Source organism: Eurosta solidaginis, chromosome 4 (assembly GCF_040869045.1).
Source record: "Eurosta solidaginis isolate ZX-2024a chromosome 4, ASM4086904v1, whole genome shotgun sequence".
NCBI classification, from domain to species: Eukaryota; Metazoa; Arthropoda; class Insecta; order Diptera; family Tephritidae; genus Eurosta; species Eurosta solidaginis.
Genome location: NC_090322.1, coordinates 192,805,443 through 192,827,797, shown reverse-complemented (window position 1 = coordinate 192,827,797; position 22,355 = coordinate 192,805,443). Strand labels below are relative to the sequence as shown.

At 35.8% G+C, this 22,355-nt stretch overlaps 1 protein-coding gene and 1 long non-coding RNA gene across 7 annotated transcripts in view; one reads left to right on the top strand and one right to left on the bottom strand.

The window, feature by feature from the left end:
- LOC137250823 (uncharacterized) overlaps window positions 1–22,355 on the top strand; it is a 226,465-nt gene that overhangs the window by 34,289 nt on the left and 169,821 nt on the right. The window contains exon 2 of the long non-coding RNA XR_010953085.1: window positions 7,861–7,932. This is a non-coding gene — a long non-coding RNA (uncharacterized lncRNA). The remainder of the gene's footprint in view (window positions 1–7,860; window positions 7,933–22,355) is intronic.
- LOC137250822 (uncharacterized) overlaps window positions 1,753–22,355 on the bottom strand; it is a 345,007-nt gene continuing 324,404 nt past the window's right edge. For all 6 annotated transcript variants that reach the window (XM_067784380.1, XM_067784381.1, XM_067784383.1 and 3 more), the window contains 3 exons: window positions 19,233–19,324; window positions 5,470–5,662; window positions 1,753–4,013 (listed from right to left, as the gene is read on the bottom strand). In XM_067784380.1, coding sequence (XP_067640481.1) covers window positions 3,130–4,013; window positions 5,470–5,662; window positions 19,233–19,324 — 1,169 coding nt within the window. In that variant the 3' untranslated portion in view covers window positions 1,753–3,129. The remainder of the gene's footprint in view (window positions 4,014–5,469; window positions 5,663–19,232; window positions 19,325–22,355) is intronic.

Sequence of the window (22,355 nt, the reverse complement as noted above, 5' to 3'; positions counted from 1 at the left end):
GATCTTAGAAAATAACGAAATTTGAAAGTTATTATGTTCAAAAATTGTAACTCATAAAACAAATTTATATCTATTCTCTTTGTATTGTTTACCACAAATAATCTGGAATTTTGCTCAAACAATTTTAATTTATATAAAAGGCAAAATAAAGTTAATTTGCTATGAAAGGAGTGCTGTTTTATTTTACAAAGGACAAAAGCTAGCACGAAAATGTTATGAATCAATTTTTTGTTGCTTAATTTAAACCAAAAGAAGAGAAACTTTTAGTCTCGACAAAAAAAGTTATTCGAGCATTCTTAAAAAAATATTATTATTAATATTCTAAAGAAAAAAATATAGTAGAAAAAATTTGAAAAATAAATCGTCCTTATTAAAGGAGAAAACTAAAAAAAAATTAATTTTTATTTCCCAACAAAAAATAAAAGTCGAAATCTATTGCTTACATTTGATTAAGAAAATAAAGTTTTAAATAAATTAAAAGAAAACTGCGAGTTTCAAAAATAAAAAACTCAAAGGCTAATGATTCGAATAAAAAATATTATCATTCAAAAAAAGTTTACTTTATACAAATAATGCAAAATCTGGGATTAAAAAATTTTGGATAAATAATTTTGGATTCAAAAATTTTACTCAACATTTCTTTTTAATTTTGACCTGAAAAAAAAACTCAAGTGAAAAGTTTTTACTTACCTTATTTTAATACATTTTTAATGAAACTCAAAAGGACTATAACTTCAAAAATAAATATGTTATTATTTTAGTAAGAAAAATAAAATAAAAAAAATAATAAAATAAAATAAAATAAAACAAAATAAAAAATTTTAACTATTATTTTAGAGTAAGATACAAATCTCAAAAACAATACTATTTATTTGAATATAAAATAATATAATACAAGAATAATAAAAAACTGTTCATATAGTAATGTCAAATTTTTTAACTCAGCAATTACTTTTAATATTGAACATAAGGAAACAATTATATCACTATTTTGTTGGCTTTTTTTAATTTAATTAATTTTCGTTTTTGATGAAAACCAAAAGCGATATAACTTATAAAACAAAATTAGTTTTTAATCTCGACCAATAAAGGTGTTTGCCTTAAATTAAAAAAATTTTTTTTTGAATTACTCATTCAAAAATAAGAAACTCACAGCTTATGACTTGAAAAAATATTATTAAAATATTTTTATCAAAAGCAAAATAAAGCTTACATCAACATATTTTTCGTTTAATATAAATTTATTAATTACTAATTTTGATAGAAACAAAAAAACAAAAGAACAACTCAAAAACCAAACTAATTTTAAATATCGACGACAAAAAATTAATTTGGTAGAAAGATACAAAAATTTTAATTAAATAAGAAGCAAGTTTTTCGCTAAAACTTTTTTTTTTAACGGACAATAAAGGAACTAAAATTTATGGAACTATGTGAAATATATTATTAAAAAATATAATTATAAATTTACTTTTCTTTTTCATCAAATAGAGAAAATGAAATCAAAAACAAAAAAATTCTTTTTATTTTTTCTACCAAAAGCTCAAAAATTTGTTTCCATTTTTGTTTCATTTATAATAATTAATTTCTAAATATGATAACAACACATTTTTGCAAAAAAAAGCACAAAAGTAACAACTAGTTTTGGGGTAAACACAATTTATCCGAAATTAGCTTTTGCTATGATCAATAAAAAAAAAACAACAATCAAAAAACAAAATTTTTTCACTTTGGCCGAAAAATGTTGAACTTTTAATTGATTTTTTGTACGGATTTAGGAAAATCAATATATTTTGTATTTGTATGTAATTTAACATATTTTGTAGTTAGTTGTTTGTAACAGATTTAACGAATAAACAAATACCCCTGATGATGCTAAAAAGTTATTAGCGAAACGTTGGGTTAAAAAAGTGGAATAATGTAATTTTATTTCGCACTTTAAAAAACTTAGACCGGAAAATCCTAATAATATACCTTCAGATTCAACAAGAACTGGTCGGACTTGCATAACTACAATTTAGTTTGAAACTTCTATTTAAAATCTCAAAATCAAAATTAAGTTTTATTTTCCACCAATGAGAAAAAAAAAACAAAAAATACTTCGCGAAATTTATTTTAATGCTGATTACAAAATTAAAATGATATATTTTAGTTTGATAATACCAAGAAAAAAAAACTACTTTTGAACATCAATAGAATGGAGTTCCTGTTTCTTCTGTGTACCAGAAAAGCTTATTGATTGCATATGCGCCTCTGTCGTTCAAAACAAACCTGACTTAAGAGCGTTGGGACCTCTCCATTTATCTAGTGATTGTAAGGTAAGAGTATAACATTTGTCGATCGCGGTCTAAAGGAAAGGTTGCTATTCTCAGGATCTATTAATCAACTCTCTGTTCTTGGAAATCTCATAAACTGCTAAGGCCATCTCAGAAATTTCTTTTTCACAGTCATATCACATGACACCAGCCATCTTTTCAACTGTAATGAAGAGCCTACGCCCATAACAAAAACTTCCCTTTGATCCACCCCTGTTGAAACTACTAGTTTCCTTGGAATCCTGGTAGAGAACTTTGATGGCAATTTTTGAGTGGTAGCACCCATTGAATAGGGCGGAGCGCTGTTAATACAGCAACAACAACACCAAATTCGTTGATCTACATGCCGTGGCAGTTGCATTCGAAAGTCAGCATTAACCTTAGGGGCCCTCCGTCCCTACAGCCATCTATATTCGCTTCAGTTGTGCCCAAGCGCTTGGAGATCCGTGGGACAGTTGCAATCGCACCACAGCTGATAACTTTAACAGCCGCTTGGTTATCCCTCCATCTACCTCTACTTGACCTTGAATTGGCAGAGTCCTGTAACAGGTTATGATAAAACCCAGAGGACACATTTCTCTAACGCTTGAACTAGAGACGCTTAATATATTGCCCAGTGATGGCACAATGCCGTCAGAACCCCATTCATAGAAATAGCTTCGGAGCTTTACTACTCTTAACCTTGCGGCAAGTAAGAACTCGAACTGAGATTAGAAACTTACAAATATTTCTTGATAAATATCTTACTCTTTTTAGGTACTTTTATTTTCTGTAATGACAAATGTGTATCATTCCCACCCCGCATCGTTCACTTTTATATAACGAATAGATCACTACAACTCGACGAATTTCTTCGCCTCATATTCACAGCTTTCTTAAACTTTAACACAGAACAAAGAAACACTTTGGTACGATTTGTTAATTTCGAAACTGATTTACGATTTCCTTCGTCTAGCAGTTGGTCATTGCTTTCGGTATAATTTTCAGTACTCGCGCCATCGCTGACACACTGTCGCCCCCGAGTAAATGCACTGATGGCACCACTAACTGTACTACTACTATAAAATCGACGATTTTTCGGTGATGAGTTTAAATTATTTTTACCACCACCAGACAGCAACAAATCCAATTTACTAATCGGACGCGTTTGTTGCTGTTGTTGTTGCTGTCGCTTGAAGGATGCTGGTTGCCGCAGGGTTTCTTCATCATCTTCCAATTCACTCTCACCCATTTTGAGAATACTCTCTAAATTAAGCGTGCGCTTATTCGTGCGTTGCGTATAAGTTTTTGTTGTTGTTGATTTTATACTTGACGGCGCTGTGGATGAAAGATTTGTACTGATCGTGCGTTCGCTTGCTGTGCCAATACCTTCATCAATATTCGTTTGATTTTCATCGTTATTATCACCGCCGGTTGTATTGTCATTATCGGCTGCATCATCATCATTATCATCGTCGGGGTGATACATCGATGCTTGGCGCACCATGCGACGTGGTGTTATATGTAGGTGACGGTGCTTTTGGATTGCACTCTGTAGATTGAGATGTTGACGTTCGCGTTCGCTGAGATTACGTATACGCTGTGGATTCAGTTTGGATTGTGCGACGATACCGACTAGCAATTCGTTGACGTTGTGATCGAGACCAGATGAGGTTTCAATGAATTTGCAACATATTTCTTTAGCCAATTTACGTCCGGCTGAAAAATATGAAAAATTAAAACATGTATTTATATAAGAGCGGGTAAATTTTTTTGGGAACGTTCCATTTTATAAAACAGTTTCAATGAATAATGAACAAAAGAACTGAGGTTCAAGTATAGCCATGCGATGTACGTGGAGAAGCCTATGTGAAAAATGGGCAAATTGTCTACGGCGCTGGTTGGATCTGCAGGAAAGCTTTCCTGTGAGAGGTCTATTTATTCTTTCAAGCCCTAAAAGTCCACAGCCCAGGATAGAACTATTTCCTGCCGCTGGTTGGTCATCATCTACATTATCTGGTAAGGGTTTCAGTTCTAATTTCAAATTCAGGTTTGCTTCCAGATTCGGTTTAATTATCAGTACGAGTTTTAATTTCAGTCCCGGTAAGAGTTTCGGTAAGAGTTTAGATTCAAGTTTGGATTCCAAACTGTTAAGTTGAGGTTTAGGTTAAGTTAGAGGTTTAGGTTCAAGTTTTGGTTTAAGATTTTTTTTAATTTGATTCTAGTTAGAGTTCCACTTTCTACTTAAATTTTAGTTCCAGCTTTGGCTCGAATTCGAATTTCGGTTCCGGTTTTGGATTCTAGGTTTGGTTTCAGTTTCTTTGAGTGCTGTCTCCGGGTCTTTGCAGTTTCAGTTTAAGTTAAGTAAGAGTTTAGATTCCAAACTGTTAAGTTGAGCTTTCAGTTTTGGTTTCAGTTGGGGTTCCATTTTTAGTTTCGGTTCCAGTTTTGGTCCCAGTTAGTGTTGAAGTTTTAGTTTCGGTTCCATTTTGGCTTCCAGTTCTAGTTTCGTTTATAGTTTTCATTAGAGGTTTAGATTCAAGTTTTGATTTAAGATTTTTTTATAATTTGATTCCAGTTGGAGTTCCAATTTTTACTTAAATTTTGGTTCCAGCTTTGGCTCGAATTCGAGTTTCGGTTCCGGTTTTGGGTTCTAGGTTTAGTTTCAGTTTCTTTGAGTGCTGTCTTCGGGTCTTTGGAGTTTCAGTTTAAGTTCCTGTACCTGTTTTGCTTGGAAATTCGGTTGAAGTTTTGGTTCCAGCTTCCATTTCAATTTCGGTTCCAGTTTTGGCCCAATTTTAGTTTCAGTTCCGGTTTTGGTTATAGTTTACGCTCCAATTTGAGTTTCAGTTAGGGTTACACGTTTGTTTGAGTTTCAGTTACATTTTTTTTTGTCAGATTCAGTTAAATTTTCAGCTCCAGTTTGGCGTCCGGTTCCGGTTAAGGCTCCAGGTGCAGTTAAAGTTTCTTTACAGTTATAGTTACAGAATTGGTTAAAGGTTGGTAACATTTTTAGTTCCAATTTCAGTTTTTGCTCAGGTGTTTCTATTCTTCTTTTAGTTTCGGTTTCAGTTTGGTTTGAATTGAGCATCATGTTGCGGATTCGAGTTTCAATTTCAGTTAAAAAAAATCATACATATAAAATGAGTAATAGCACAATCTCCTTAATACTCACCCTGTCTATTGACCTCACGGTGTCGCTCCAAATCCGTTTTATTTCCCACTAAAATGGCTCCACGTGTCAGCAACATTTCATGTTCTTTTAAATATTGCAACACCTTTTCTGCCGCCTTAAATGAATTTCGATCCACCACAGAGTAAACAACCACGAATAAGTCAATGTTGTAAGTCGAACAAAAGGCTTCCGTCTGCACAGCAACACATAATAGGAAAAAAAGTTAAAAATGAATCTTGGGCATAAGAATTGAAATGAAGTTAAATGAGTACCTACTCTTAATTATATAATAGAAAATTAGATTACTTATAATAGTTCTACAGTGGGTAAATGAGCAATTAAGCTGAACCTCATAAAAACTAGCAATAAATGTCAATTAAGTAATGTATTAAATAAGTTGGGTGGCTCTTACCGAAATAGCTAGCGTCATCGAGAAATCTGTGAACTGCGAAAAGTAACCCATCAAAGGATTCCTTAACATTTACTGTACTTTCAATATGCATAAAGGGTCGCCTGCAAGTGACGACATGAAATCCAAAGATATAATGAAGTGATTGTATGCTCAGTACCTCATTAAAGTAGCTTAGGGCTCCGTAAGAAGAATATGTACTGCATAGTGTCACTAATCAGAGAGACGTGCTGTCACATTTCCTATATATATTGATATTCAACGAATTCCTGGACACTTTGAGAGCAAAAGCAATGACAGTGGTCCCGGTGAACCCTGCCCATAGGATTCAATACCCAATTCCCGCGAATGAGGAACCTAGACTTCCCTGGGAGTACTGTGCCACTCTGGTTTAATTGGGATACTGTAACAGGTTAAACTATAGCTTATACAGAATCAGCCCCCCAACTTCATGTAAAGTATCCCTACCAAATATTTATTCAATTCTAATGTGAAAACAACGTCTCTACTACCAATCATCCTATCGATGACAATGCGTGCCTTACCGATTGAATATGGCCAAGCACTGGTAAAACAACAATAACAATATGGCATGGCAAGAAGCAGATTAAATGGTGCTGAAGCTGACCTAATGACCGACATGGACTATACTACGGCAGTTGTTAACTTTCCGATAAGAATCGAATGTAAGCTTAAACAGTAGTAGGGACATTAGCGTTCGCACATACGTATAAAATGATAAAAAAAGAACTGTACTCGAAGCATCTGCGGTTTAATTAATGTCTTTCAGGCGGAGGAGTATGACATAGAGAGAGCAGCTACGCTGCACCAGGGTAGTACAGTCTTAGATACCATTATCACGATCTTTGTTGATATCCTAAACTTATTGAGCCCCGCTGGCATCTATAGGGCATTTCAGTGTATTCCTATGTACAGCAATATTGGGGGAAATAAATTTGCTCATGTGATGGCCAGAAAGGTTCACAACTTCGGAAGCTCATCACAAGATCATCTTACTTAATGTTTGCTTAACCGTTTAACTGTCGCCAATGGGTAACACCAGTGAAACTTTTTTTTATTTGAGGAATTTATATGTGTTTTCACCTGGTATTTCCAGCAGAGTGGTGCAGCCCTCTTCTTATGCTTCCATGGGCTGGTTCCGATAAGAATACCTTTTTGGCACGAACATCATCTTTCATTCGCATATCATGACCTATCCACCGTAGCCGATGTGTTTTTGTTTGCTTGTGAAAGGTAGAAGTCCACGTAACTTAGGAAAGCTTCTGACCGCCACTCACCAGGGCATGACCAGGGCACTGTTTTTGCGTTCGTTTAAAGTAGCTCACTACTTTTGGTCGCTTGCTGCAATGTATCCAATGGGCGGCCACTAAACATCCATTTGGTTGTAAGCCAATGTCGGAAGGCAACAGCCTGGAAACGCTGTTTCCACATAAAATACTTAAGGGCGAGGTACCACAAGGTGCGACTGCAAGCTGGCGGATCAAGCGGCTTACTATGTAAATGCGTAACATATTACAATATTACCTCCTGAAGAAAGTTTGGAAACAGTCTATTTGGCTCCTTATGGCAACATTTGGAAGGAAAACGAAAGGCTTCCTTCTCAAACTAACCAAGTCTGCAGTAAAAGAACATTCGGGTGGGAGGTGGTTTGTTGAAAACTAATTGGGAAGTATTTGGTTGGGCGCTTGCGCCCTCCTTCCGGCACTCATCAATCGCATTTATAAACGATAAACACGTTTTCGAGTGGAAGTATGAGAAATAAGAAGTTGGTAAATGGGTTTGTAATAAATCTCGTATACAAAGGGCTAGTACATTGGTGAAAAATGTAGTTATAAACCAATGTATAAAACAATCGTCGAGCTAATCACCACTCTGACTACGCTCCTGATCATATCATTTTTGTTATTTAACCTCTTCTTTACACATGTTTCATGATTTAATATTGTTTCCTTTTATTTTAGCTATTGCTGGTTTTATTCTCAGTAAACGAAACCAAAATCTGGCATTCGTTAAAACCAGATACTACTACACATGTAAGTAAATGATATATTTAAGTATAAATGAATAAAACTATGTACATATCTATATACGTATACATTAGCGTGTTCCTTTTAAATTAAATAAAAGCTTTCTCCCAGTCTAATACCTTCAGGGGTAATACCTATGAACGGTCATAACTTGTCCATTAAACAGACCCCGCATTAAAAAATGAGAGAGCAAAGAGCAAAAAGCAAATCATAGTTGGCTGAGAAAAAAATTTTCTCGGCGTGACGTCACGCTTTTGACAGCATGTCTCATTGCTGACGCATTGTTCAGACTTTGTTTCAATCAGAGTATTTTGCTCCGCTTTTAGCTCCTACAACATTTTTTATCTCACAGTTCTTGTACTTTTTTCATTCGGAATGAGAATAGAAGCAGTAAAATGTAAGCAAAAAATTTGTCCGGACGCGATCTGTACAACCTGCCAAAATTTAAAATTCAGCACTTCTTGAAATTTTATATAGAAATGAAATACGTTGAGTCAGTGAGGTCAGCTAACCCTCCTTTTCGATAATAGTCGCCAATTGGGAGTACCAAGCGAGGTCAAATCTTCCTCCAACTGTATCTCCCAACTCAGTGAAGGTCTTCTCTGTTCACAAACTGCCGGAGCGTATTCGTTCATCTGCATAACATGACCTAGAAAGCGAAGCTTTCTGGTTTTATTCGCTGCACTATCGCCATATCTGCGAAAAGCTCATATAGCTCATCATTATACCTCCTTTGATATTCGCCGTCGACATCACCGATAGGACTATAAATCTTCCGGAGAACTTTTCTCTCGAATACACCAAGAGCCATCTCATCTTCTCTCGACAACTTCCATGATTCCGAGCCATACACCAGGACAGGTATGATGAGTGACATGTAGTGCGAGAATTTTGTTCGTCGGGAGAGAACTTTACTTTTCAATTGCTTAAAGAAGCACTTGTTGGCAAAAGATATTCTCCATTTGATTTCTAGGCCGAAATTATTTTTGCTTTTAATGCAGCTTCCCAAATAGACGAAATCCTTCATAGTCTCGAATTTATATCCGTCAACAGTGACGTGGCTACAATGGCCACAATGACAGCAAGTACTTCGTATTATCCACATTTACTTCAAGGCCCACTTTTTTTGCTTCTTTATCTTACACCAACTCTTCGCCTCCATGTTTGAATAGCCCGGCGGGTATCCCGTCATTACCGTCATTACACCTTGTGATTTTTTAGCCGTGATATTGCCATTCTCACTTCCCCATAGTTGGATGCCGGAGCGTGTTTTTCATCATCGGCAATCGGGGTATCGGGTTCGTCTTCCCCCACACTCTGTACGTCAGTTCCGATGGCGCCATTATCGTTCCTACAGGAATCTGCCCCGGTCTTGAAATCTTCTGTCATTAAAAGAGCATGACATATGTATAGTTAACCGAAAATAATAATAATAATATTTTTTCGCGATAAATATCCGGGGAGATAGAGCCCATTTTTCTTCCCACTTCTTCTTCAATTTGATGTTAGTTGTTCGCCCGCTTTCAAAAGGGAAGACAAAAATACTCCGAAAATTTAATTTTTTCCGGCGTAGTCGTTTACTCAGGTAATAGTTTTAAATACTCCGAACACTGGTAGCGAAATATGAGAGAAATGTAATAAATCGAAAAAATTCAAAAGCGCTGCGTCATCAAACTTTTTTTTCAAATTGAGGTCAATACTATCACACCGTCGCCCACCGTCACGGTCTTACCCGTTATTTGCTAGGAATCTCATTCAACTAGAAGCCAACCTTAGATTGCCTTTATTCTAAATGCATGAATTAAGATCTGGGCATTGGTGATATTACAATTGCTTGCTTTTGTATTCGAAAGTTCTTTGAAACTATTCAATTAGTTCCACGAAATTATATAAAAAACTATATGAAAAGACCAGTTTTTATTCATATTTAAATAATTTTGTTTGACAAGTAATTTTTTGACTTTCGAAGTGGATGTCTAACAATAGTAACACTGGACAATATTGTTGTTGTTATTGTAGAAGTGGTTCGTCTCATCCAATAGGCGCGACCGATCACAAATTGTCATCAATATCCACTAACCGGAGTCCAAGGAAACTTGCAGTTTCGACAGGGTTGGACTATAGTGAGAGGGGTGTTAGAGGCGTTGGTTCCACATTGCAATTGAAGAGATGGTTGCTGTCATGACAGCCTGAAGTGGTTCTGAGAGCAGTGTTTTGGCAGGCCTGTATTTTCTTCCAGTGAGTAACCTTAAGGCTTGGCGACCATCTCGTGGACACGTAGCATGCAATCGGCCAGCCAATTGCTTTGTAAGTAGTAATAAGCGTTTCTTTGTCTTTATCCCAAGTGCTGCCGGCAAGAGATTTAAAGATTTTATTACGGTTCTGGATTTGAGGTACAATTGCGGTTGCATGCTCTCCAAAATGTATATCCTGATTGAACGTCACACCCCAAATTTTTGGGTGTAAGACAGTCGGTAGCGTAATGTCGTCGACGTGGATGTCCAATAGGGTCGACAGTTGCGGTGTCCATGTGGTAAATAAGGCCGCTGCTGATTTGGTAGGTCACAATGTGATGTTTCGCGAGGCGCAAAAACTGGAGATATCAGGGAGATAGCTTTTTATTTTATTACAAGGCAACTTAAACTTGCGGCTTAATGGAACTCCTGACAGAAAACCACTTCTCCAACCTTTCCGTCCAACTTCGACCCAACTGTGAAGCAGTTAATCAGCCCACTGCCCCATATTAATTCCTTTTTCCACTCCTTTTTCGAGGGAATGACTGTTTTGGAGCTTGAAGAATGCTGAAACGAACCAGCGCCTTACGTTGTAGAGACATTAACATTTCGGCAATACTCGTATTGTTAAATGCGTCGCACCAGACCACTACCATATACATAGAACAAGATAGGCTTGACTACCATTCAATAAAGCCACTCTAAGCGATGGCCACTGCAGCTGTACAACCCAACCGATTCCATTCGACATTTGCTCTCCAATACAGTTTCCTGTACAATAAAGTACCGACGGTGATCCACCAATCGTGTTCTGAAAGCTATATCTCCTCGTAAAAAGTACTAGCTCCGTTTTTTCAGGGCTGGTTGCCTAAAGGTTGTCTAAAGGACTACTCACCGAGTGCAGATAGCGCTGCAAAATATCGCGCGGGGTGTCCGACTATGATTGCCAGTTCATCCGTATAGGCAACCACTCGACTGCACTCACAACTGAGAGCAGAACAGATAGAACACCCCATGTGGGGTGCCTCAGCATATCTTTCTCTCGATTGCGGACCCTCCCTAGCTCCGACAACTCTGTTGAACAGAATATATATTATAGGGTAAAATGAAAAAAATATTAAAATTTCACCCCTGAGTATTAACACTTAGCTTTAAGGAATCCCAAAACTTAAAAGGATGTCGTCATCATGTAAGATCAAAATTTCATTACATCAAGAGATTTCTCGCCATTCTTCATTTTCTCAATTTAATCAATGCACTGCTCTGCCTGTTTTATATAGAGCTTACGAAACGAAAATTTCCACAACACCACAAATAAAAAAAATCGAAATGCATAGAACACTGTCAATACAGCGACTTAATTGAATGTCGAGATGCTCGCGAGATTTGAGAGTATATCGAGATACGAGAATCTCGCAAGGAGCCGAGTTCTCATGCTCTCGGATCTTAAAATTCTCGCTTCTGTTCGAGAAGAAATCGCAAACTGTAATAAAAAATTAAAAATATACATTTTAATAATGTGTAGAGTACTTTTTCACACATTATAAAAATTCTAACAAAATTGATACTAGGGAGGCAGATTTCCATCTTTTTTATAAGCTTTTATTTACTTTCACTTGGCTTTTGTATGTAATGAAATCTTGCAAGTTAAATTTGATACACTTCCCGGTATCCGATTGAGCTGAAATTTTGCACACATGTATAACTCCGATGACAATACAATATTACTTTGCGAGAGTTCGATAACTTAATCGATAACAGAGTTACCGGTAAAGATTTGTATTCACAAGGGAATAAAAGCCTAAGTCCTCAAGAACGCAGGTAACTTCGCTTTGTTTGTGTATGCAACAAACGTAGAAGTTAGACTGTTATCGCTAAATGTTGCATACTTTTCTGCGCACTTGATTTTGTTTTACAGATTTTCGCCGATGGAACAGAGCAGAGATCTGCAATGAGTAGTTGTAAATTGAATGCGTCATAGGCAAAGTCAGAATAAAATATGATTTTAAGTTAGTTAACACTAGAATAGAAGAACTAGACTATTCAAAGTTTACTTCGATGAAACCTTGTAATGTTGATGCATTAAAAGAAATTGATAGGCTGAGAAACGGTACAAATAACTAAGTAAAGATAACATAACTAATTTAAACAATATTTTAGCCTACTAAAAATTAAAAAACAATTCATATTTAAATTAAATTTAAGAAAAAAGCTTTTCTAAGAACAAGCTTCTATCACTTGTTAATAAAACGAACTAAAATGTAAAAAAATTAAATTAAAGAAAAAAAAAAAGCTTTTTTAAAAATAAGCTTTTATTATTGGTTAATAAAATTAATTAATTAATACGGCGACCGACGAAAGGTTTTAAGACCGGGGCAAACTCTTGTAAGAACGAAAACGGCGACCTTGTAACTGATGTCCAGAGAGTGCTTAGATTATGGAGGGAACACTTCTCTGCTGTTCTAAATGGAGGCAGCGATTCACCGCGCAGAGATGACGAACCCGATCCCGCAATCGATGATGATGGAATATATGCCGAAGTACCTGCTGTCATCGAGCAAAGAGTCAGCGCATATGCGCCTTGGCAATCACGCTACTGTTGGCGGCCATAATTTCGAAATAGTAAAAAACTTCGTTTATTTGGGAACCCGCATCAACACTAGCAACAACATCAGCACTGAAATCCAGCGAAGAATCAATCTTGCCAATAAATGCTACTTTAGACTAGGTAGGCAATTGAAAAGTAAAGTCCTCTCTCGGCGAACAAAAATCATACTCTACAAGGCAGAGGCATGGAACATGACAACAGCAGATGAAACGGCTTTGGGAGTGTTCGAGAGAAAAGTTCTTCGAAAGATTTATGGATCTCTACGCGTTGGCGATGGCGAGTACCGAAGAACATTTAATGATGAGCTGTACGAGCTCTACGCAGACATCCACATAGTCCAGCGAATTAAAACGCAGCGGCTGCGCTAGCTAGGCCTTGTTATGCGAATGAAAGATTTGTTTCTATCGGAACCCGCCTATGGAAGCAGGGGTAGAGGGCGGCCCCCACTCCGTTGGAAGGACCAGGTGGAAAACGATTAAAACTCCCTTGGTGTGACCAATTGGCGCCGGTTGGCGGAGCGACTGGTGCGCCTTGTTGGACGGCCATAACCTTTTAGATGGTTAAGCGCCAATTAAGTAAGTAAGTAATAAAATTAACTAAAAAGTAAAAAATTAATTGACTGTAAAGAAATATAACACTTTATAAATTCATTGTAACCTTTAACGATAATTAGGCTTTTTCGTCTGCGACAAAAAAATTCCATATTATAAATAATTATATTTATATCACCGGCCACCGTGGTGTGATGGTAGCGTGCTCCGTCTACCACACCGTATGCCCTGGGTTCACACCCCGGGCAAAACAACATCAAAATTTTAGAAATAAGGTTTTTCAATTAGAAGAAAATTTTTCTAAGCGGGGTCGCCCCTCGGCAGTGTTTGGCAAGCGCTCCGGGTGTATTTCTGCCATGAAAAGCTCTCAGTGAAAACTCGTCTGCTTTGCAGATGCCGTTCGGAGTCGGCATAAAACATGTAGGTCCAGTACGGACAATTTGTAGAGAAAATCAAGAGGAGCACGACGCAAATTGGAAGAGAAGCTCGGCCTTAGATCTCTTCGGAGGTTATCGCGCCTTACATTTATTTATTTTATTTTTATATTTATATCACAGTCCTAATTGTTCTAATAAAAGCGTGTTACATTGTGATAGCAAGAAAAGGAGGTCCTAAATGTTTTTAATTATACCATCAAAATTTAACACGCTTTTTATTAGAACAATTAGGACTGTGATATAAACTGTAAAGTTTAATAATTTAGGTGTAAAGTTTTAATGTTAAAAATATATAATTATTTACAATATGAAATTTTTTTGTGGCAGACGAAAAAGCCTAATTATCGTTAAAGGTTACAATGAACTTATAAAGTGTTATATTTCTTTACAGTCAATTTATTTTTTACTTTTTAGTTAATTTTATTAACCAATAATAAAAGCTTATTTTTAAAAAAGTTTTTTTTCTTAAATTTTTTTCTTCCATGCTTCCTGATATGACCTATTTAGTGAATGTCTTTACTTATACTTGATGCGTAAATGTTTCAGGGAGTAAAGTACATATATACTAGAACAAACTGATTGTTTAGGTTTTTGTTTTTCCAATGTGCTTGTCATAGATATCAGTTGCTGTTAAACGTACTTACATAGGTTATATGTATGCTTAGTATGTTAACATCATGTTGTACATTTGCATTTAAACATTTCATCACCAACTCAAAGTCAGCAACGTCAACGTCCTTGACGTTAGCGCTAAGTAGAATTTCATTCAAGTGAGAACTTGACCTAATCAGCTCAATGCCAAAAAAACTAGCAGTCGCTGAATCTACAACCAAAAAAAAAAAACAAATAAAAAGAGGTTGAAAGAAGTAAGGAAGGCAAAGTTCGGATGTAACCGAACATTACATACTCAGCTGATAATTTTGGAGACAAAATTGTCTTTTTCATGCATACATACAAATGGTAATACTGAAAAGTGGAGCAACTTGCCTTTCTTGCAATTTCTTCAGCTATCAATTCGGTTTATTTGAAAATTTTTTGTTTTTTAATATGAAAATTTGGTTAAATTTGAACGTACTTCTTTATAATTTTTTTTTTTAATCATCATTGAAATATTTTCGAAGAGCTCTTAATTATGATTCCGATAAGAGTCCGAAATATGTGAGACATATGTGCTTCGAGAAAATCTAAACCTATAATCATAAAAGACTCGTATATCGTTAGCTTAATGTGAAAATGTGCTAAATCACTTTTTACGAATTTTACAAGAGACGAAAAAAACTGAATAATTTTTGAAATAACCTTTTTTTCAAAACTGTGAATGAGGATACCTTAATTGCAATGCTTTTGAGTGTAGAAACTTTGAAAAAGATAAATAAAAATCATGTATGCTAACCCAGCAGCTATTTTATGACTTAGCACAATTTCCTCACTCAAACCAAATTTTTTTCTCCTGACTTAACACTTTTTACTCAATACGTTTCCCCATCACTCCTCTCCTTTAATGATTGATATATGACAATAAAACTATATATTTGACAAAAAATACTATTTATTTGCCAAACTATTTCTAACAATTGGCGGCCACCGTGGTGTGATGGTAGCGTGCTCCGCCTACCACACCGAATGCCCTGGGTTCACACCCCGGGCAAAGCAACATCAAAATTTAGAAATAAGGTCGCCCCTCGGCAGTGTTTGGCAAGCACTCTGGGTTTATTTCTGCCATGAAAAGATCTTAGTGAAAGCTCATCTGCCTCGCAGATGCCGTTCGGAGTTGGCATAAAACATGTAGGTCCCGTCCCGCCAATTTGTATAAAAAATTTAAAAAAAAGGAGAACGACGTAAATTGGAAGAGAAGCTCGGCCTAAAATCTCTTTGTAGGTTATCGCGCCTTACATTTATTTATTTATTTTATTACTAACGGTTCTGATCTGGACTCTTTTGCCGGATGGTGCGCAGACAATAACTTATTTTTAAATTCAAACAAATGTTGTGTTGTGTCTTATTCCATAAAGACAACTTTACATACTTTATCTACAAACTAAATGCTAAATCTCTTAATCGTTGTCAAGAGAGTAAAGACTTGGGTGTAATTTTTGACTCCAAACTCTCTTTTTCTAGTCACATTGATTTCGTTGTTTCAAAATTTGTTGCAATCACTGGGTTCAGTAGACGTAACACCAGTGACCTTAAGGACCCTAAGACGTTGAAGGCACTTTATATATCCTTGTTCAGAAGTCGTTTTGAATATTGCTCAATAATATGGAATCCTTTTTATGAATATAAGTCCTATAGAATTGAGAGAGTTCAAATATTTTTTACAAAAATTGCTTTACGTATGCTTCACTGGCCAGACGGCCTCCCATCATATACCAGCAGTCGCAAATTGCTTGGTCTTCAGGCTTTGCATGACAGAAGAACTTTTATCTCACTCATGCTTGCTTATAATGTAATAAACTTTAGCACGAATTGCTCTGATTTATCTACTTTGTTCATTCCAAATATTCCACTGCGTGATCTTCGGCATAAAGATTATTTATCGAAATAACTCATAAAATGAATTATGCTATGAATGAACCTATAACTAGGACTATACATATAGCAAATCGATTCAGTAGTGTTATTAATTTAAACAACAGCTTAAATAAGTTTAAGCTTGAATTGTTTTCTATTTTTAACTAATCTGTAACAAAGCATGTTAGTTATAGACATGTAAGAACTGAAGTTGATTATGGTCAGCGCAAAGCATTTATCAAACACCAAAGGTATGTCTCAATTGGGTGAACCCAATTTCAAGGGGTTGTGTAGGCAACCCTATAAAGGGGTTGCCAGCACGATATATAGCTTCTCCAACCCAATTGTCAACTCACCTAACAGAGGTGAATTCTGTTTCATTGACAGCCGAGGCTCTGGTGACCCTAAGTTCTTCATGGAACTAGGGGATGGCCTAGAAGGTTTAATGTGGTCATATAAATCGTTCCCGAGATGGTCGGACTAGTACCTTAATAGTGCTTTGTTACCGGAACGTACCGGATCTATATACGGCAAAGGACCATCAACCCAAAACCTTCGGGGAGTGTCTTTATCGTTAATACAACAACAACAACAAAGCACGTACTTTTAGACTGAATGAATGAAACAAATAAATAAAATGCGCGCACAAAGAAATTACCAGTAATTCAGATTGATATTATTGACAGGTTGACTTAGCACATTTTTTTTAACAGCTGACGACTTAGCACATTTACACATCATTGCCCACAGCACGTAAAAATGAAAAATTTAAATATTTTTTTTTTGTGGTCGATGTATTTTGAATTCAGTTTTAAAACTGCATTAAAATACAATTTTTCAAAAAAAGTGACTTAGCACGTTTTCACATTAAGCTAACGATATGTCTTCTATAAGGTGGAAATTATGAGCCGTATCTTAAGAATGTATTTTTAATTTTGATATATGGAGGTCCAAATTTATCTCGATTAGTTTATAGCGTTACGGAATACCGTTATGCGAACAAAAATAATATACTCTGTGAGCTCTGCTCATCTGAGTATAATTATAGCTGCGTTGTTGTCGTCGGGTTTCGTAGATGGTTTATAAGTGGTTTTTAATTTCATATCACATACGTTTGGGAAGTATCGACCAAATTGTAGACCAAGGGTGAAGTTTTTTGGAACGATTTTCCTTCATCCTTTCTCAAATAAGGGAAAATCACCATGTAGGAAAATGAACCTAGGGTAGCCCTGGAATGTTTTGTATGATATGGGTATCAAATGAAAGGTATTAAAGAGTGTTTTAAAACGGAGTGGGCCTTAGTTCTACAGGTGGACGCTTTTTCGAGATATCGACCAAAATAGGGACCATGGTGACCCAGAACATCATCTGTCGGGTACCGCTAATTTATTTATATATGTGATACCACGAACAGTATTCCTTCCATGATTCCAATGGCTTTTGATTTCGCCCTGCAGAACTTTTTCATTTTCTTCTACTTAATGTGGTAGGTGTCACACCCATTTTACAAAGTTTTTTCTAAAGTAATATTTTCGGTCAAAAAACCAATCCAATCACTATGTTTTATCTCTTTTTCATATTTGGTATAGAATTATGGCATTTTTTTAATTTTTCGAAATTTTCGATATCGAAAAAGTGGGCGTGGTCATAGTCGGATTTCGCCCCATTTTTAATACCAAGATAAAGTGAGTTCAGATAAATACGTGAACTAAGTTTAGTAAAGATATATCGATTGTTGCTCAAGTTATCGTGTTAACGGCCGAGCGGAAGGACAGACGGTCGACTGTGTATAAAAACTGTGGTTTCAACAGATATCGCCCATTTTCACAGAAAACAGTTATCGTCAGCTATGCTCTTACCAAATTTCACAAGAATTGGTAAATTTTTGTTTGACTTATGGCATTAAAAGTATTCTAGACAAATTAGATGAAAAAGGGCGGAGCCACGTCCATTTTGAAATTTAATTTTATTTTTGTATTTTGTTGTACCATATCATTACTGGAGTTGAATGTTAACATAATTTACTTATATACTGTAAAGATATAAAATTTTTTTTGTAATTTGACTTTTAAATGTTTTTTTTTAAGTGGGCGTGGCGTGTTCGTCATCCGATTTTGCTAATTTTTATTTAGAACATATATAGTAATAGGATTAACGTTCCTGCCAAATTTCATTATGATATCTTCAACGACTGCCAAATTACAGCTTGCAAATCTTTTAAATTACCTTATTTTAAAAGTAGGCGGTGCCACACCCATTGTCCAAAATTTTACTGATTTTCTATTCTGCGTCATAAGGTCAACCCACCTACCAAGTTTCATCGCTTTAACCGTCTTTGATAATGAATTATCGCACTTTTTCGGTTTTTCGAAATTTCGATATCGAAAAAGTGGGCGTGGTTATATTCCGATTTCGTTAATTTCAAATAGCGATCTGAGATGAGTGCCCAAGAACTTGCACGCCAAATTTCATTAAGATACCTCAAAATTGACTCAAATTATCGTGTTTACGGACGGACGGACGCACGCACGGACGGACGGACATGGCTAAATGAATTTCCTTTTTCGCCCAGATCATTTTGATATATAGAAGTCTATATCTATCTCGATTAGTTTGTGCCGTTACGGGATACCGTTATGCAAACCAAATTAATATACTCTGTGAGCTCTGCTCAGCTGAGTATAAAAAAAGCTTAAGTTTCTGCATTGTGCATGGATTGGAATGAAACATTTTTTTAAATGTATACTTCAGTTTGATAACGCTCTAAACGGTATCATGAGATTTAATCGCATCGCTTAAAATAAGATAAGCTCGAAAATGCTTCTCTAATTGAGATAAAACCAAAAAAGTTGATTGGTATGCTGAAATTTTTCATACATAGTACATATGTATACACATGAAAACCAGAGTCTATGCTGGAATTTGCTGCTCAGACACGATTTCGTTGTAAAAGTCATGCACTTACCGACATTTCACATGCAGGATGATCAATAATTTCCAAGTCTGTCTCTATACCATCAACAAGTACTGACACCGTTTTTTGGCCATAATCATCGTCTGCAGATAATAAAGAAAAGTAAAGACTTATAAATATGTACACAAATTTATGTTTGTATGTTTTCATGGTGTGTTAAACTTTTACTTAATATTTAAGAGGACATGAGCCTGACACCGGTTTATAATAATTGAATCTTCAACATGTTCGAGAAGAGATTTCTCGCGAGTCTCGCCTACTCGCGAGATTCTCGAACGTCGAATTACAATATTCTCGAATCTCGAATTACTCGTAAGGCTCGCGAGCTTCTCGACATTCAACTTAGTCCATTCATTGGCTGTTTTATATATAGCATATGATTTCTTCTGGAGCACAAGCCAAAATGTTCGCAAAACCACAACTAAAAACCCCGAAATGTATAGAATATTGCCAATACAGCGACTAAATTGAAAGCCGAGAAGATCGCGAGTATTGCGAGTAATTCGAGATTGTAGAATCTCTCGAGAAGTCGTGTTCTTGATGTCCCGTTGAAAAATAAAATATTGCGAACAAAATTATATGTATAATAACTATGTTTTGAGTTAAATGTCATTGAAGCAATATAATCAACAAAGTCACAAGTAAAAAAAAACCAAGTGTATAAATACTCGCTATACAGCGATTAAGTAAGAATGTCGAGAAACTCGCGAGATTTACGAGTACTTCGAGACACAAGAATCTCGCGAGAAGTCGAGTTCTCGATTTCTCGGATTTTGAAAATCTCGCTTGTGTTCGAGAAGAAATCGCAAGCTCTAATAGAGAGTATAAAATTAGCGCAAGTTGAGAAATATCTAATTAATTTGATTTAAACCCGCTACTAGTAAAGTATAATTGTAATACTCCCAAAGTAGTCTAAATAAAGATCATTTTGCAATAATGAATATTTGAGTTATTTATTGGACCGTGCAGCGATTCGAACGTTAGCAGAAGGTGCATAATTATCAGAAATTCCCAGAAATCGTTACAAAATATTGATATATGTATGTTTTTTGAGATCGTGTTTTTATTTTGTAGTATTGATTGAAATTGTTATATAAATAACGTAATAAAGACAAGTGGATTTTAAGAATGATATAATATTTGATATATGTATTTTCTGCATTAGTGATTGATAGCATGATCAGGGATTTCTTGTTGGGTTTGAAAGCGGGGGCATTCAGTTAGGGGATGTGGAACAGTGATAGGTACTCTGGAGTTGCAATAGTAACAGTCTTTTGGATAATAGTTTTATATGTGATAGCTGTGTGTAACATGTGTGTAACCTAACCTAAGACGTTCGACTTTTACTATATCAAGTCAGGGTATGTTGTCTATGTGACGAAGAAATATGTTCGCGTTGGTTTTTTTACTACTAATATATTGGTACCAGGTGGATGTTTGTAAAAATAGGTCATTATTGGCTAGTCTGTAAGAAGATGAGATATGCTTCTTTATGTCCTTCAGATTGTAATTTTGTGTAACGGTAAGTGAACCTAGGTGACTAGACTTGGCAGTTTAGTCAGCTGGTTCGTTATCTAGAATATTAGCGTGACCGCGGATCCAGATCGAAATGCATTTTAGCCCAAATTCTGTTAGTAGTATTCTTATGTTATTAGCATAGTATTCATTGTTAAGTGGGTTTGTTACAGAATCTAATGTGGAAGGCGAGTCTGAGCATATGGCATGTTTTCCTGGTGTGTCTTTGTAATAGTGTGAACTAAGGTATGATTTCAGCGGCAAACGTAGATGAGTATTCTGGTAGAAGGGACATGCGTACAATTTCGGAATTTGTTGTGATACTATATGTGGTAGAGTGGTTTGATTTCGATCCATCGGTGAAAATAAACTTGTAATCGTTATATTTGTTTGATATTTCTGAGAATAGTTGCTTATATACTGACGATGGGGAGCTTCCCTTGTTGTGAGTAAGCATTGAAGTTACTATAGTCGGTGCGGGAAATTTCCAAGGTGGGATATTTTCTGTAAGTGAGGGTCGGAAGAGTATGTTTACATTAGTTTTAAAAACAATGGGTTCTTGGCTTTTGGTTTGCCTATGTTTTGTAAAATTGTCGATTATGTTGTGGATAAGAGTGTTGTCGATAGGAGTGTTGTGGCTAGTTAAGAGGTTCTTGAAGAGGTTTGTTGTGATGAAGTCTCGGTTGTTTTCAGTTGTATGTAGATTAGCTTCGTACGTTATGTTACGGATGCGCGTGGTTCGGAAGGCTCCCAAAGTTAGGCGTGCGGCAGAGTTAATGGTGGATTGAAGTTTTTTTAATATTTTTTCCAGACGCATATCCGTAAATTAATTTGTCGTAATTTATTTTTGATTCAATAAGTGCCTTTACGACTGATATGAGAGAGCTTATATTGCAGTTGAACTTGGAGCTGTACTAGTGAGTGTGAAAGAAAAATAACGTGTGAGTTTCATCTATACTTGGAGTTGACTATGACTCCTAGGGTTTTGAGTTCGTCTATATCGGTAAGAAATACATATGTTGTTTGCTATTTTTGTTTATTAAGAAAAACTGAAAAGCAGGGACGGAAAATAATAATAATTTTTTTTCGGAGTCGAAAAAGTCCGGGCCAAAAAATTGTCCTAGGTGAAAATGTTTGAGTCCTCAGGTATCCCTATAGCAATATCATATCGAATCATGCATCCTTTTAATTTTTCGAACTTTTTCCATAAAAGTAAAATCTGTATTTTTATTTTTTGAGTCCGATAGAACTGGTTAAACTCGGACTTTTAAAAATAAAAGTCCGGAAATAAAAGTTAAATCCGGAATTTTATTTTTTAAGGCCAAAATAAAAGTCCGCCTCGATAACAAAGAAAGGGATTATCCGAATTGCTTCCGCTGTATTGGACAAACTCAATAAGAGCGATTTTCATCCAGCTATAACCACCGTCCAGCTGATGGCGGAAGGGCGGATGGTTGCAGTAGGCAAAACAAAACCACTGTACTGATAGGAATGACAATGGCATTTGAAAAAAGCGTCGCAGCGGGTTTTTCAGTAGTAGGCTATCCTTTATTTCCGCTGAAAGGTTATTCTGTACCAATGGAAAGGTTGAAGTTATAA